The 18,090-nt window shown below is 42.6% G+C and overlaps 1 protein-coding gene across 1 annotated transcript in view; it reads right to left on the bottom strand.

The window, feature by feature from the left end:
- Nucleotides 1–13,376: 13,376 nt before the first annotated feature.
- The window catches only part of ADAMTS12 (ADAM metallopeptidase with thrombospondin type 1 motif 12), a 383,295-nt gene continuing 378,581 nt past the window's right edge, over nt 13,377–18,090 (bottom strand). Inside the window, exon 24 of the mRNA XM_027092637.1 lies at nt 13,377–16,212. Within this exon, the coding sequence (XP_026948438.1) occupies nt 16,034–16,212 (179 nt within the window). The 3' untranslated portion in view covers nt 13,377–16,033. The remainder of the gene's footprint in view (nt 16,213–18,090) is intronic.

The following is an 18,090-nucleotide window of genomic DNA, read 5'->3' as shown; positions in this document are numbered from 1 at the left end:
TAATCTCTTCAAATATTTTCTCTGGTCCTTTCTCTCTCTCTGGGATCCCTAAAATGCGAATGTTGTTGCATTTAATGATGTCCCAGAGGTCTCTTAGGCAGTCTTCTTTCCTTTTCATACTTTTTTTTTTTTTTAGTTTCCCTGTAATAATATGTATTTCATATTATGCATTTAAAAATATTATCAGGTAAGGGGTCTATAAGTTTCACCAGACTGTCCAAAGTGTCCATGACAGAAATAGGTTATAATGTCCAGAATCTCTTAGTCACAGTCTCTGATGAATGAGTTTCTGGGGTCTGTGCATGTCTCTGTCAAAGAACTTTTCCAGTTTGTGTGGTACTCCATTAAAATGACTTTCTCACCAACTACACTGTGAACCTTCCAGGGAAGAGGCTGGGTCCTAATTGTTCGAATGTTTCCAGCTCCTAGAACTGTGCTCAAAGCTTGGTAGCTGTTGATACTGCTTGCTGAACATGCTGCTAAATTAGTGAATGGATGAACGAGAGAGCTTTTCAAAAAGCATGCCTGGGCTCATAAACAGATTTTTTTTCTTCTTCCAAAGTAATTCTCCTGGACAGACCACACATTGTTGCCGTTCCCTCACTCAGGCTATTTCTGCCATGCCTCTTTAGCAGGTACATTCTTGGCCAGGTTCTAAGTAATTCAGTCCATAAAACTGAAATCAGATTGGAGTTGTAACCCACCGTGGTCACCCAGCTTTTTTTTTTTAATATATCTTTATTGGAGTATAATTGCTTTACAATGGTGTATTAGTTTCTGATTTATAACAAAGTGAATCAGTTATACATATACATATGTTCCCATATCTCTTCCCTCTTGCGTCTCCCTCCCTCTCATCCTCCCTATCCCACCCCTGCAGGCGGTCACAAAGCACCGAGCTGATCTCCCTGTGCTATGCGGCTTCTTCCCACTAGCTATCTACCTTACATTGGGTAATGCATATATGTCCATGCCTCTCTCTCACTTTGTCACAGCTTACCCTTCTGGCTCTGCATATCCTCAAGTCCCTTCTCTAGTAGGTCTGTATCTTTATTCCTGTCTTACTCCTAGGTTCTTCATGACATATTTTTTTTCTTAAATTCCATATATATGTGTTAGCATATGGTATTTTTCTTTCTCTTTCTGACTTACTTCACGCTGTATGACAGACTCTAGGTCTATCCACCTCATTACAAATAGCTCAATTTTGTTTCTTTTTATGGCTGAGTAATATTCCACTGTATATATGTGCCACATCTTCTTTATCCATTCATCTGGTGATGGACATTTAGGTTGTTTCCATGTCCTGGCTATTGTAAATAGAGCTGCAATGAACATTTTGGTACATGACTCTTTTTGAATTATGCTTTTCTCAGGGTATATGCCCAGTAGTAGGATTGCTGGGTCATATGGTAGTTCTATTTGTAGTTTTTTAAGGACCCTCAATACTGTTCTCCATAGTGGCTGTACCAATTCACATTCCCACCAGCAGTGCAAGAGTGTTCTCTTTTCTGCACACCGTTTCCAGGATTTATTGTTTCTAGATTTTTTGATGATGGCCATTCTGACTGGTGTGAGATGATATCTCATTGTAGTTTTGATTTGCATTTCTCTAATGATTAATGATGTTGAGCATTCTTTCATATGTTTGTTGGCAGTCTGTATATCTTCTTTGGAGAAATGTCTATTTAGGTCTTCTGCCCATTTTTGGATTGGGTTGTTTGTTTTTCTGTTATTGAGCTGCATGAGCTGCTTGTAAATTTTGGAGATTAATCCTTTGTCAGTTGCTTCATTTGCAAATATTTTTTTGCCATTCTGAGGGTTCTCTTTTGGTCTTGCTTATGGTTTCCATTGCTGTGCAAAAGCTTTTAAGTTTCATTAGGTCCCATTTGTTTATTTTTGTTTTTATTTTCATTTCTTTAGGAGGTGAGTAAAAACAATCTTGCTGTGATTTATGTCATAGAGTGTTCTGCCTATGTTTTCCTCTAAGACTTTGATAGTTTCTGGCCTTACATTTAGGTCTTTAATCCATTTTGAGCTTATTTTTGTGTATGGTGTTAGGGAGTGATCTAATCTCATACTTTAACATGTACCTGTCCAGTTTTCCCAGCACCACTTATTGAAGAGGCTGTCCTTTCTCCACTGTACACTCCTGCCTCCTTTATCAAAGATAAGGTGACCATATTGTGTGGGTTTATCTCTGGGTTTTCTATCGTGTTCCATTGATCTGTCTTTCTGTTTTTGTGCCAGTACCATACTGTCTTGATTACTGTAGCTTTGTAGTATAGTCTGAAGTCAGGGAGCCTGATTCCTCCAGCTCCGTTTTTCATTCTCAAGATTGCTTTTGCTATTTGGGGTCTTTTGTGTTTCCATACAAATTGTGAAATTTCTTGTTCTAGTTCTGTGAAAAATGCCAGTGGTAGTTTGATAGGGATTGCATTGAATCTGTAGATTGCTTTGGGTAGTAGAGTCATTTTCACAATGTTGATTCTTCCAATCCATGAACATGGTATATCTCTCCATCTATCTGTATCACCTTTAATTCCTTTCATCAGTGTCTTATAACTTTCTGCATACAGGTCTTTTATCTCCTTAGGTAGGTTTATTCCTAGATATTTTATTCTTTTTGTTGCAGTGGTAAGTGGGAGTGTTTTCTTGATTTCACTTTCAGATTTTTCATCATTAGTGTATAGGAATGCCAGAGGTTTCTGTGCATTAATTTTGTATCCTGCTACTTTACCAAATTCGTTGAATACCTCTAGTTGTTTTCTGGTAGCGTCTTTCGGATTCTCTATGTATAGTATCTTGTCATCTGCAAACAGTGACAGCTTTACTTCTTCTTTTCTGATTTGGAATCCTTTTATTTCGTTTTTTTCTCTGATTGCTGTGGCTAAAACTTCCACATCTATGTTAAATAAGAGTGGTCAGAGTGGGCAACCTTGTCTTGTTCCTGATCTTAGTGGAAATGCTCACCATTGAGGACAATGTTGGCTGTGGGCTTGTCATATACGGCCTTTATTATGTTGAGGAAAGTTCCCTCTGTGCCTACGTTCTGCAGGGGTTTTATGATAAATGGGTGTTGAATTTTGTCAAAAGCTTCCTCTGCATCTATTGAGATGATCATATGGTTTTTTTGCCTTCAACTTGTTAATATGGTGTATCATGTTGATTGATTTGCGTATATTGAAGAATCCTTGCATTCCTGGAATAAACCCCACTAGATCATGGTGTATGATCCGTTTAATGTGCTGTTGGATTCTGTTTGCTAGTATTTTGTTGAGGATTTTTGCATCTATGTTCATCAGTGATATTGGCCTGTCGTTTTCTTTCTTTGTGACATCTTTGTCTGGTTTTGGTATCAGGGTGATGGTGGCCTCATAGACTGAGTTTAGGAGTGTTCTTCCCTCTGCTATATTTTGGAAGAGTTTGAGAAGGATAGGTGTTAGCTCTTCTCTAAATGTTTGATAGAATTCACCTGTGAAGCCATCTGGTCCTGGGCTTTTGGTTTTTGGAAGATTTTTAATCACATTTTCAATTTCAGTGCTTGTGATTGGTCTGTTCATATTTTCTATTTCTTCCTGATTCAGTCTTGGCAGGTTGTGCATTTCTAAGAATTTGTCCATTTCTTCCAGGTTGTCCATTTTATTGGCATAGAATTGCTTGTAGTAATCTCTCATGATCTTTTGTATTTCTGCAGTGTCAGTTGTTACTTCTCCTTTTTCTTTTTTTTCTTTTTCTTTTTTTTTTTTTAAAGGGGAAACATTTTAATACAACAAATATATCTGAAACCTCACCCTCTTGGCATATCAATATTTCCTCCATCTGGTCCTTATGCATATGTTCATGTGATTTGTATGTAAATACAATTACATTTATATTCTACCTTGGCATTGATAGATCATAAGTATTTTTAATGTAGTTCCCCTGAGCAATTTTTTGTGTGTGTGTGTGGTACGCGGGCCTCTCACTATCGTGGCCTCTCCCGTTGCGGAGCACAGGCTCCGGACGTGCAGGCTCAGCGGCCATGGCTCACGGGCCCAGCCGCTCCGTGGCATTTGGGATCCTCCCGGACCGGGGCACGAACCTGCGTCCCCTGCATCGGCAGGCGGACTCTCAACCACTGCGCCACCAGGGAAGCCCACTTCTCCTTTTTCATTTCTAATTCTATTGATTTGAGTCTTCTCCCTTTTTTTCTTGATGAGTCTGGCTAATGGTTTATTAATTTTGTTTATCTTCTCAAAGAACCAGCTTTTAGTTTTATTGATTGTTACTATCATTTCCTTCATTTCTTTTTCATTTATTTCTGATCTGATTTTTATGATTTCTTTCCTCCTGCTAAGTTTGGGGGTTTTTTTTGTTCTTCTTTCTCTAATTGCTTGAGGTGCAAGGTTAGGTTGTTTATTCGAGGTGTTTCCTGTTTCTTAAGGTAGGATTGTATTGCTATAAACTTCCCTCTTAGAACTGCTTTTGCTGCATCCCATAGGTTTTGGGTCATGGTGTCTCCATTGTCATTTGTTTCTAGGTATTTTTTAATTTCCTCTTTGATTTCTTCAGTGAGCACTTCGTTATTAAGTAGTGCATTGTTTAGCCTCCATGTGTTTCTATTTTTTTTCAATTTTTAAAAATTTACCAAGGTGTGATTTGTGACCCAAGATATGATCTATCCTGGAGAATATCCATGAGCACTTGAGAAAAATGTGTATTCTGCTGTTTTTGGATGGAGTGTCCTATAAATATCAATTAAGTCCATCTTGTTTAATGTATCATTTAAAGCTTGTGTTTCCTTAGTTATTTTCATTTTGGATGATCTGTCCATTGGTGAAAGTGGGGTGTTAAAGTCCCCTACTATGAATGTGTTACTGTCAATTTCCCCTTTTATGGTTGTTAGTATTTGCCTTATGTATTGAGATGCTCCTATGTTGGGTGCATAAATATTTACAATTGTTATATCTTCTTCTTGGATCGATCCCTTGATCATTATGTAGTGTTCTTCTTTGTCTCTTCTAATAGTCTTTATTTTAAAGTCTATTTTGTCTGATATGAGAATTGCTACTCCACCTTTCTTTTGATTTCCATTTGCATGGAATATATTTTTCCATCCCCTCACTTTCAGTCTGTATGTGTCCCTAGTTCTGAAGTGGGTCTCTTGTAGACAGCATATATACTGGTCTTGTTTTTGTATCCATTCAGCCAATCTGTGTCTTTTGGTGCGAGCATTTAGTCCATTTACATTTAAGGTAATCATCAGTATTTATGTTCCTATTCCCATTTTCTTAATTGTTTTGGGTTTGTGTTGTTGGTGTTTTCCTTCTCTTGTGTTTCTTGCCTAGAGAAGTTCCTTTAGCTTTTGTTGTAATGCTGGTTTGGTGGTGCTGTTGTCGCTCAGCTTTTGCTTGTCTGTAAAGGTTTTAATTTCTCCATCAAATCTGAATGAGATCATTGCTGGTTAGAGTCATCTTGGTTGCAGGTTTTTCTCCTTCATCACTTTAAATATGTCCTGCCACTCCCTTCTGGCTTGTGGAGTTTCTGCTCAAAATTCAGCTGTTAACCTTATGGGGATTCCCTTGTGTGTTATTTGTTGTTTTTCTCTTGCTGCTTTTAATATGTTTTCTTTGTATTTAATTTTTGACAGTTTGATTAATATGTGTCTTGGTGTATTTCTCCTTGGATTTATTCTGTATGGGTCTCTCTGTGCTTCCTGGACTTGATTAACTATTTCCTTTCCCATATTAGGGAAGTTTTCAACTATAATCTCTTCAAATATTTTCTCAGTCCCTTTCTTTTTCTCTTCTTCTTCTCAAACCCCTATAATTCAAATGTTGGTGTGGTTAATGTTGTCCCAGAGGTCTCTGAGACTGTCCTCAGTTCTTTTCATTCTTTTTTCTTTATTCTGCTCTGCAGTAGTTATTTCCAGTATTTTATCTTCCAGGTCACTTATCCGTTCTTCTGCCTCATTTATTCTGCTATTGATCCCATCTAGAGTATTTTTAATTTCATTTATTGTGTTATTCATCATTGTTTGTTTCATCTTTAGTTCTTCTAGGTCCTTGCTAAATGTTTCTTGCATTTTGTCTATTCTATTTCTACGGCTGTGGATCATCTTTACTATCATTAGTTAGAATTCTTTTAAAGGTAGACTGCCTATTTCCTCTTCATTTGTTAGGTCTGGTGGGTTTTTATCTTGCTCCTTCATCTGCTGTGTGTTTTTCTGTCTTCTCATTTTGCTTATCTTACTGTTTTTCGGGTCTGCTTTTTGCAGACTGCAGCTTCGTAGTTTCCATTGTTTTTGGTGTCTGTCCCCAGTGGCTAAGGTTGGTTCAGTGGGTTGTGTAGGCTTCCTGGTGGAGGGGACTAGTGCCTGTGTTCTGGTGGATGAGGCTGGATCTTGTCTTTCTGGTGGGCAGGTCCATGTCTGGTGGTGTGTTTTGGGGTGTCTGTGGACTTATTATGATTTTAGGCAGCCTCTCTGCTAATGGGTGGGGTTGTGTTTCTGTCTTGAGAGTTGTTTGGCATAGGGTGTCCAGCACTGTAGCTTGCTGGTCATTGAGTGAAGCTGCATGCTGGTGTTGAGATGGAGATCTCTGGGAGATTTTCACCATTTGATATTATGTGGAGCTGGGAGGTCTCTTGTGGACCAGTGTCCTGAAGTTGGCTCTTCCACCTCAGAGGCACAGCAGTGACTCCTGGCTGCAGCACCAAGAGACTTTCATCCACACTGCTGCTAGTGTTCGAGGGTCTTCTTCAGAGGTGGGGGGTGGCTGTGGCTCACTGTGGGGACAAGGACACTGGCAGCAGAAGTTCTGGGAAGTCTCTTTTTTCTTTATTCTGTTCCACAGCAGTGAATTCCCCCATTCTGTCTTCCAGGTCACTTATCCATTCTTCTGCCTCAGTTATTCTGCTATTGATTCCTTGTAGTGTAGTTTTCATTTCAGTTATTGTATTGTTCATCTCTGTTTGTTTGTTCTTTAATTCTTCTAGGTCTTTGTTCAACATTTCTTGCATCTTCTCGATCTTTGCCTCCATTCTTTTTCTGAGGTCCTGGATCATCTTCACTATCATTATTCTGAATTCTTTTCCTGGAAGATTGCCTATCACCACTTCATTTGGTTGTTTTTCTAGGGTTTTATCTTGTTCCTTCATCTGGTACGTAGCGCTCTGCCTTTTCATGTTGTGTATCTTTCTGTGAATGCGGTTTTTGTTCCACAGGCTGCAAGATTATAGTTCTTCATGCTCCTGCTTTGGGCCTTCTGGTGGATGAGGCTATCTAAGAGGCTTGATGGGAAGGGACTGGTGGTGGGTAGAGCTGACTGTTGCTCTGGTGGGAAGAGCTCAGTAAAACTTTAATCCACTTGACTGTTGATGGGTGGGGTTGTGTTCCCTCCTTGTTGGTTGTTTGGCCTGAGGCAACCAAACACTGGAGCCTACCTGGGCTCTTTGGTGGGGCTAATGACAGACTCTGGGATGGCTCACGCCAAGGAGTACTTCCCAGAACTTCTGCCAGTGTTCTTGTCCCCACGGTGAGCCACAGCCACCCCCCGCCTCTGCAGGAGACCCTCCAACACTAGCAGGTAGGTCTGGTTCAGTCTCCCCTAGGGTCACTGCGCCTTCTCCTGGGTCCCGATGCATACACTACTTTGTGTGTGCCTTTCAAGAGTGGAGTCTCTGTTTCCCCCATTCCTGTCAAAGTCCTGCAATCAATTCCCACTAGGCTTCAAAGTCTGATTCTCTAGGAATTCCTCCTCCCATTGCCAGACCCCCAGGTTGGGAAGCCTGACGTGGGGCTCAGAACCTTCATTCCAGTGGGTGGACTTCTGTGGTATAAGTGTTCTCCAGTCTGTGAGTCACCCACCCAGCAGTTGTGGGATTTGATTTTACTGTGATTGCGCCCCTCCTACCATCTCATTGCAGCTTCTACTTTGTCTTTGGATGTGGGGTATCTTTTTTGGTGAGTTCCAGTGTCTTCCTGTTGATGATTGTCCAGCATCTAGTTGATTCTGGTATTCTTGCAAGAGGGAATGAGAGCACGTCCTCCTACTCCACCATCTTGTTTCCTCTACCCTACTTCTTTTCTATTTAGAGAATAACTTTCAATATTTCTTTTAGGATAGGTTTAGTATTGCTGTGTTCTTTTAGTTTTTGTCTGAGAAATTCTTTATCTTTCTATTCTAAATGATAATTTTGCTGGGTGGAGTATCCTAGGTTGCAGATTTTCCCCTTTCAGGACTTGGAATATGTCTTGCCACTCCCTTCTGGCCTGCAACATTTCTGTAGAGAAATCAGCTGATAGCCTTATGGGGGATAACATTGTAATTAATTCTTTGTTTTTATCTTGCTGCCTTTAGAATTCTTTCTTTATCTTTAACTTTTGCCATTTTTATCATAATATGTCTTGGTGTAGATCTGTTTGGATTTATCTTGTTTGGGACCTTCTGTGCTTCCTGTATCTGGATATCTGTTTCCTTCTTTAGGTTTGGGAAGTTTTCAGCCATAATTTCTTCAAATACATTTTCAATATCCTTTCTCTTTCTTCTCCTTCTGGGATTCCTATTATGTGTAGATTGGCATGCTTTACATTATACCACAGGTCTCTTATACTGCTTTCATTATTTAAATTTGGGTTTCTGTCTGCTGTTCCAATTGGGTGATTTCCATTATTCTATCTTCTAGATCACTTATTTGTTCTTCTGCATTATTCATTCTGATATTCATACCCTTTGGTTCAACTTTTATCTCTTCAAATGAATTCTCTAATTTTTCTTGGCTCCTCCTTATACTTTCTAGTTCCTTTTTACAGCCATCTACATTTCTGTTGATAGCCTTTCTTAATTCCTTCAGTATTTTCAGTGTCTCCTTTTTGAATTTGGTGTCTGTTAGACTGAAGAGGTGTGTTTCATTGTTCTTTCAGGGGAATTCTCTCCATCTTTTAATTGGGAGTGGTTCTTCTGCTTCTTCATTTTACTTATATTTGTCTTGCTCTATAAGTTTAGGGGAAACAATTATCTACTGTGGTCTTGGAGGGCTATTTTTATGTGGGAATGTTCCTCTGTAACCTGTGTGGGCTTAATATTTTCTCAGTGTGAGGGCTGTTTTTAGTATGGATGCCTGCCACCTCTTTCCTCAGTGTATGCTGGCCGTTATCCCCTTGATAGGAGGTGTCACTGGCATTGTGGTGACCAGAGCCTGCAATGGATATTAAGCAGGGCCTCCTCTTTGCTCTGTGGTTGTCACTGCCCTGTCAGGGACAGGGTCTGCTCCCTAGTTGTTAGAGTAGATGTCCCCAGATCCATATTAGCTGCATTTATGATCTTTGGTGCAAGGTAGGCGGGATTGGAGGATTCTCGCTGGGTGAGGAGCCACTGAGTATTTCTCCGCTGGAGGTGTTTACCTGTTAGTGTGCTCTGTTGTGTCACCTTGCACCCATTGTGCGGATTCACAAAATACACTGCTGTTGGCATTGCCCTCAGCCCCACCTCAATCATGGGTATGCTGGCAGTTGGCTCTCATGTCTCTCAGGCTTTGTTTTCACAAGGCTACCAGCACAGAACCACTGAAGTCAGGTCACAGGACTGCATAGCTGGACCCACTGTGGGAGCTGTGGAGGTAGCTCAGACTCTGGCCTGGCCCAGTCCCCACATGTACGCATCCACAAAGCCCACAGCTGCTAAAGCCAGACCCGTCCCAGCCATGGGAGCATCCGTTGTCTGTTCTGCAGGCACTGAATTTACAAAGCCGGAGGTGGAGGTGTAAATCCATGCTTTGCACAGCCATGGCGAGAGATTTCAGCTCTGCTTCCTAAGTCACACAGCCCCTGGGGCTCAGCTGTGATTTCAACCCCGCATCTGCATGTGGGTGACCCACTGGTGTCTGGTCCTGGGCTGCCAAGGTGGTGGCCGGAGCATGCAAGCCTGCTTGGGCCGGAGCCTCTCCTGGAGCCTGCAGAGGCAGGAGCCAGCGGGTGGGGTAAGCGGCTGCAATGGCAGCCCCATCCCTCCCTTTGCATGCCACTCAACAGTGGCACTTTGCTTCTGTGGTGGCCCGGGCTTCTCCTGTGAACACTCCCGGTTGTGGCGCTCCACATTCTAGCTCCTTCAGGCTGTCTCTGTGCAGCCAACACCATGGACTAGTTCTCTTTATGTCTTTCCTGCCTCACTGTCTTCCTGTCCTGACACAGCTGTCTGTGGAGATGTTTCCCAGTTGTTGTGGTACCAAAGAGGAAGCTGTGCAGTGATGGTGCCAGAGGCACAGCCATAGCTGGCGTTTGGGCAGGAGAACCCCCAGCCGGTGGCTGCCTGATGTCAAGTGCCAGCTGGGTTGTGCTGCCTGTTCAGGAATCTCTTGGTATTACCTTGGCCCCAGGTACCATATCCCATCACTGCAGAGTCTGCAGGAACCATCAGTGAGGACCCCTGGCCACATCCCACGAAATGAGTTGGGGGTGAGTCAGGCTGTACCACCAAAATGAAGGAGCCGGGGTGCTGTCCAGTGAGGGAGTGGGCAGTGCTTGGTAGGGGAGTGAGCACAGAAGATAGGGCCATTCTCTCATTAAATTCTGTGTCTTGCTGTTACACTACTTATTCCAAGTCTTTTCATTATGATCTTAAAATCACATCATCATTTAGAATTTATGGGAAAGGAGCCATTTTTAAATAATGCTCCCCCTCCCATATCTTCCATTCATGCTAACCTTACCTTTCTTATATAGAAACAAAAAGACTCCACTTCCATGGTGGAAGAGTGTTGGGATATCCCTTTGAGATCTTTGATAACCTGTCAGGCTCCTCCCAGTGCAGGAGGGCGGGCTACTATTAGTGATCATTTAATGGCCATGGATACTTCTATTAACAGAGTTTAATGGGTTAAGTGGTCCATTTCTATCTCCTCTCTCTTCTTTCCCTCTCCCACCCCGTCCCCTCCCCCACATCCCTCTTGAGCCTGAAACCTGTAGGTGTAGAGAAGGCTAGGAAAGCCCTTTTCCATTTGCCTCCAAAATATGCTCCCCAAGCCAGCTTCACCATTAGTAAAGCTGTTGTTTTGATCTGGCTGATTATGTCTATTCTGTTTGGTTAGAAACCTCAATTGGAGGAGGATGATTATTCCAAACCCCGAATAGGTCGCTTTTCCATTTTCCCCACTTTTGGTTTATTCCCTCTGACTCTAGGATTGAACACCTGAGCCCCCAGCAGCTGATTCAAGACTCTTTTGGAGCTATGCTCACTATCCTCTCTCTCTTCTCTGTCATTGTGATTTTATCAAATTAGTGAGCTTTGAACCCTGATATATATATTTTCTTCTTTGGAAGTTTTCTGACCCACCTCCTCAGTTCTTTGTGAGGTCTGAGTGTGAGGGTAAGCTCAGTTTTACTCAACCCAGCAATCCTGATACTCACTGTAGGGTAATAATTGTTCTAGTGCAGAGCTTTTCACTTCAGAACTATTGACGCTTTGAGCCACATAATTCTTTGCTGTGGGGAGGAGTGGTCCTGTAGGAAGTTTACCGGCATCCCTTGGCCTCTACTCATTAGATGCCAGGAGTGCCCTCCAACCCAAAGTTGTGAAAACCAAAAATGTCTCAGACATTGTCAAATGTCTCCTGGGGACAAAACTGTCCCCAGTTAGGGACCACTCTTCTAGACAAAAATGGACACAGTGAAGAAAGAGCAGAGAGATGCCTCGGTCTTTCTGGCAGGGTTAGTATAGGCTTCTCAGGGAACAGCATTTGAGCTAAGCCTTGCAGGAAAAGGGTTACCTTATAGTGGTCATAGAAGAGTTTCCAAGGTACAAACAGGGAGGTGTGCATGGCCCTTTGTGATTTCTTGACCCAAACCAGATTCCTACCACCCCTGTACATGCCTGCAAACATTCTAGGATCACCTGTGGATGCCTCGCTCTTCCCATCTCAATGCTTTTACTCATTCCATGTGAGTGGATTCCATGTCCATATGTCCAAATTCTACAATTTCTGGTTACACTCACCATGCTGTGAACCACTTTTGAAAAAGGATTGGATTTCCAAAGCAAATTCCTCTCCATCATTGTTATTACTTTCTCTTAAGCATTATGTCTATACTTTGGATAGACTGAGGGACCAGATTATGCTGTGAGCTGCACTTATGAATACATTGGATCTGGGATTGTGGAGGATTTCAGGCATCACTTCAGATTCTCATACGGTGGATTGTGTCCGTTGTTGCACAATCATTCATGAGAAGAGACCTCAGTTCTACCTCACCTGGGATATGACTCATCTCGTGATATACTGATTTAGGGGTGGAGTTGGAGGGAATCTGCAGGGAGTGGGGGAGGAAGGATTGACAGCATCCTTCCCCAGGTTGCTGAATTCCAGGGTTTCTCTGGTGGGTGGTGGCAGTCTCGCAGTAGGGGTAAATGAATCACATGGACACACCAGTGAGGTTGGCCATTTATTGATGCCACACAATGGCAGGCTATGGTTACAGTCTGGTTTTAAATACTGAGGTACCCACCAAGGTACCCCTTAAGGAGGCTGGGCCTGGCAAAGCAGCAGAGATGCAGAGAGGACAATGGATGAGGCCGTGTACCACATACAACCACTTTGGAGGACAGTGATAGGTAGAATTATGCTTCCCCCAACCAGGTTTTTTTTAATGACATAACTTTAAAATAATACTACTACTAATATTTGAACTAGCACTACAACAGAAAAAGAGTAGCATCAAATACGTTGGCTAAGTTTTAGCGCCAGACAGTTCATGTCATTTGGTCTCTCTCTTGAAAGTGAATCGCTATGCATAGATTCATTGTCCCAGGGCTTGATCCTAAAGTCAGAAGGGAGAAGAGCTAAGACCTGTAATCTCGGGGGTAGCAATGTGTAGCTTTCAGCGTTTGGAGGATTTTAGCCAACTGATTGGGAAATTATGATCTGAAACAATATAAATCCCTCAACTTGTGTTCCAGAAATGTGATAAAGGTTATCAAAAACATTCACTAACTATCTGAAAGCGTCACACTGGGATGACCCCACCAAGTAGAGACGGGTCAGGAGATTGGATGGAGGTGCATTCTTGATTAAGAAAACCAAATATTAAAACAAGTCGTTCCTACAAAGGGGCCATTGCTTGTATCACAAAATGATTTCCTGTTTTACAAAAATATTCACTATTTAGTCTCTTCAAATATTGTTTTCTTGTGGTGTGTTGAATTATGTTTTGATGTTTAAGAATTAAATTAACCCACACCTTTTCAGAGAAGAGCTTACTCTACCACCGGGAGAGGCAACGTAAACCAAATTGGGTTTGAGAACCTTCATGTATTTAAGCACCAGGCCCTGTGGCGGCCTCTCTGATTCACGGTAGATGTGTATCCAGTGTCTCTTGCTGTACATCTCAGTTGCTTGTTCACGGTGGGAAGAAAGGAGGCCATGGAAGAAATAAACCAACAACGCTACTTCATGTTGGCCCCCGTGAGCACCAAAAGGATGGTCAGACACCATTCAGGTTCTTGTCTTCAGAGTCTCCCTGTTAATCTGAGGTCCCTCTCTTATTGCAAACACGGGGACCTGTCAAAATCCTGATGACCCAAAGCTGAGTGACTGTCAAGGCAACAACCATGTCAAATGACTCTAGTAGCAAGTGCTGTCTTGATTCTGGGGTCCAGGACAGCTGCTACCCAACTGTCTTACAACACAGCCCCACATAGGAAGTGAATGTCCATGATGCAGGGTTAGGGGCCAATATTCTGCCTTTGAGAAACTAGAGAAAGGCCTAGAATGGAGCACCCGGACAGACCCTTCCTACATTTCTACCATCTTTGCCACATGGGTCATAAATAACATTTTGCATATTGGGAAATCTGGCCTAGTTTAGTTTGCTGAGGTCAGTAGGAATCGGAGTTTGTTCCTGAGTTTTGTAAGACTGGTCATATCCAGGTCTCTGATGACATGCATTATCCTAGGGTAGCAGAGTACCAGGTTAATTTAAATCCATCCAACTTACTAAATTAATCTCCCTGAAAGCCTACACTATACTTCAGGGACAGTTTTTGAGAACGGCCTCATTAGAAAAAATCAGGTTCTTTTCTACTCACATCACTGACAATGTAAGCATCTTCTTGCTAAAACTTATTTCACCAGAGACTGTCACTGGCCAGCAATGTTTAGATTTAAAGACAGAATACAAGAACATAATTATATAGAAATAAATTCTCTGGTTTTGGTAAACATTTCTACTCACCTCCTGTTTCTGCTCTATCTCAAATTTCATCCCAACCCCAGTGTTTTATTTCCCACAGGCATTTATCATAATAATACACAGTAATGGCTTGAAGAAAAAAGCGCATAATATAAAAAATTTAAGCTTCTGGTATCCAAGCAATAGAACTGGCGTTGGCCAGCAACACCATTACAAATTTAACAGAAGATGCATGTGGACTTGCCCACTTGTACATCTATCTATATGTTTATATGTGTTCTGCCACCAACTAGATATTAGCACCATTTTTCAATAGCACCATTCTGCTGAACGGATAGATAATTCAAGGGAGAGATGGGATACTGTGCTCCATGGTGAATGTTAACGGGACCTGTGCGTGAGACTGAAGACACGCTGCCCATTACGTGAAGCCCACTCTCCTGCCTTCCCCTCTGTCAAGAGCTGATTCTGAGGGCTTCTTCCCCTGGGGGCTCCACAACCCTCATTTTCCACGTTCAGTTCATATAAATACCTCCCCTTACAAACCAGGAAATTCACCTTGAATCTGAGACCACAGCTTACTTTGACTCCTGACGGGTGATGGAAACATCCAGAATAAGCATTCTAACTTTCATTTCACTTTTTTGGACTACCTGACTCACCTGTCCTCCACCCCCACCCCAGGAAACAGATCCTCAAAAGTAACTATTGGGTGTGCTAGAGAATAGATCGGATTTACCTCACTTTTGAAAATTTTTTTTTTCTCGAGACTAGAAGTTTATACTAAGTTTTTCTATACTTAATACAATTTACCTGGTTCTCGGAAATATTTTAATCTAGAGCTCCATTTTCCAACCTGAGGGTGGGTGGGGGCAGGTTGCAGCTGTGGACCTGGCCGTAGCAGTTGCGGTGTGTAAACCCCTAGTGGTGAAAAGACGTTCACCCTGAACTGAAGACTCAGGCAGGGAATCTGCTAGAGAAGGGAAAGCCACACAGGAAGACTCATTTGCTCTTCTGCAAAGGAATGGGTATTTGCCAGGGAAGTGGGAAGAACAAAAAGCCCATATTCTTCTCTTCCTTATACTAGCAAGAAATTGATTTCTGTTAATTTGCTTTTTAAGAATTTTCATAGAAATTATCCTTAAGTCAGAAATGTCTTCTGTATAACTAACCTAAATCCCTTAGGTTCACTAAAGCCTACAGTTCCTGCCCATGTCCTCTTCTTCTAGTGTCTCCAGGAAGGAATGGGAGTCCAAACAGCCCAGATGAAGAGTCCATAGGGATTAGGGACAGGCTGAGGATGAAGCCAGCACTTTCTCTTCCTGCCCCAGTTGAACACGGGGTGAAGAAAGCGGTCCCCTGCCTGGATGAATTACAAGAATGTTCCTGAAAGCTCTCCCATGACATTTTAAGCAGCAGCTGCCCCAAGTAGGGAGACAAAAAAGGATGATTTCACCAAGGTAAATTAACAAGGTTATTTGTTCCCTGGATAAGCGTGGCTCTGTCTCCTGATACTCTTGAGGTAGTCTGGGAAAAAATCTGGTCTCTCTGTTTTTATCTTTAAGGGAGGAACAAAAGACATCATTTCACAGACTTGCCCACCTTGGCACCTTTCCCACGAGCTGATCTCACGAAAGGACCGATTCTCCTGGATACCTCACCTGCCTATCAGGGAGCGGTGAGTATTACAGTCCCATGTCTCCTATGAGGGGCGTTTTGTGGCTAAAAACAGTGGGCTTTGTTTAGTTATGAGCCAAAGTTGAACCTGAAATACACAGTAAAACCGCAGTGAAGTGCTCCCTGGGCCTAGAACACGTCACGGTCAGCAGGCTGCTGCAGTCTGTGGTGGAGGGTGGCTTTCTTCTGGACTTAGGGTGCTCTGGGGTTTTTGAGTGGCTGTCGCTTTCTTGGCCTTTGGGTGTGGGCGATGTGTGTCTTGGAACACGAGAGGCAGCACTGAGCCCTCACGGTGGGCACAGAACATTTCTTCATGGCTTTTAGTGTCTGGCAGAAACTGGCTGATAACTTGTCTTTGGTGCAAAGTAAATCTGTGGGAGGAGAAAAAAAATAGGAAAAAAACCGAAGATTATCCTTTTGTAAGTGAATAAGTGTGACTTCTATTAATGGAAGACTTTGTGTCTACTGAGAAAGGCTCCATAACAATTCGTAATGGTTGACATCCACTGACATTCACTCCTGTGTAGCAATGTTATACATTCCCACCCTTGCCATGGCCACCCGGTGGTGAATACTTCCCCACTCCTGGACTTTGGGTTCAGCCCTCTGACTTGCTTTGGACAATGGGATGTTAGTGGACATGATCCCTGCAGGGCCTTGGAATGTGAGGGAGGATGAAGCTGCCCCGATGAGCTTCTGCCATCACCGTTAGAAGACTCTGGCTCATGCAGCCACTGGACCAAGGAGGATGAGACACATGGAGCAGACCTAGACCCAACCTACAGCTTGCAGCCGAGGCCAACCACGGCCAAGCTAGATCAGCTGAAAATTCACCCTTGTAGTTTTAAAGCACTGAGTTTCGAGGTGCCTTGTTATGCAGGATTGTTATGCAATAGTTGAATGCAATATTTTACTTGCATCGCTTCATTGAATCTTCACAGCGGTAACGAATCAGGTAAATACAACTGTTCTTTCCGTTTTACAAAAGGAGACGTAAAGCCTACAGAAGTTAAGCACTTGCACAATGTTATCCAGCTGATGAGGGGCACAGTCAGATCTGAACATGGGCAGTTTTGACTCTAGCTCATGCTTTTATCAGTCATATCATCCGGAGCACCAAGCAGTCACCCCGCCAGCCAACCAGCCAATGCTTCCTGAGCAAAGGATATAGATATATAAAATGTGGTCACTGCCCTCCAGAAAGGTACCGTGTAGACGAAGGCATAAGACATGCACAAATAATTCCCAGGGTAAGGATACAATTAGTTACTTGGGTGCTAATCCTTGTTCTACCCTAACTCTGGGCAAGTAAGTTCCTGAATTATTTTGGCCCTCCTTTCCTCATATATGAAACAGGGAATTGGACTAGATTTCTCAGGGACCACCCTTGCATATTCTATGGGTGGTACTCAGACTGCACTGGCCCACGTACTCCTGGTCTGGAAGGAATTCACTAAGGCCCCAATAACACATTTTTCTTTTATAAAGTGAAATTGTTTCAAACTTTGCTTCAGTGCCTCTCAGAGCTCTGGTTGATCTTCTTTCTCCATTACAGAAAAGATTTGCTTTCTCCATTACAGAAAAGATTTGAACAGTCCTAAAGAAAAGCTTTTCCCCAAACAGGCTGCTGTCCTTTGTAAATAGAACTGTCTGTCAGTAAAAGTAGAAATTGAGGTAGTATTCTCTTTACCCAAATCTGTGACAGTATTTTTGCCTCTCTATGCATTTTTCACCTTCAGGTCATGAAGGCAAAAAAATGCTTTTTATCTTCTCAGAACTCATTTCATTGACTGTGCCTGGTTTTTTCATGAAGAAATGTCTTCTGTTAGCTGTCAGAATTCCATTTGGTTTGCAAGTGTTAAGTGCACTTGGGAGGAGGTAACATATAATGCTCCTAGAACCCCAAACCTCTTCACTGCTGATTATTTTCTTCTTCAGGCCTCTTCCTAAACATTTCATAAAAATCAGTGCCCTCTAATCCCCCAGGAAACTTCTATACACAATCTGACATTTCAGAAAGAGTTCATATTTCTGCCAAGTGTTCCTACTGTGGAATAGAAATCTGAGCTCTTCATCTCCCACGTGCCCACCAGAGCAGGTGTTCTCCATGGGGCTTGGGCTGAGCATCGTGTAGGCTGCTGTTCAGAACAAGGCAGGGCTTCCTCCCTAGGCTTCTGGCATTGAGGCAGGGCCCAGCATGGAAGCCTAGGCATCATAGGGCTGCTCTGATTTCTTAGCCAGCCTCTCCT

The sequence above is a fragment of the Aethalodelphis obliquidens genome, unplaced genomic scaffold, assembly GCF_003676395.1.
Source record: "Aethalodelphis obliquidens isolate GAN/ISIS:26980383/991018 unplaced genomic scaffold, ASM367639v1 scaffold80, whole genome shotgun sequence".
NCBI lineage: Eukaryota > Metazoa > Chordata > Mammalia > Artiodactyla > Delphinidae > Aethalodelphis > Aethalodelphis obliquidens.
The sequence above is the reverse complement of the archived record's forward strand: the minus strand, read 5'-3'. Positions and strand labels throughout refer to the sequence as shown.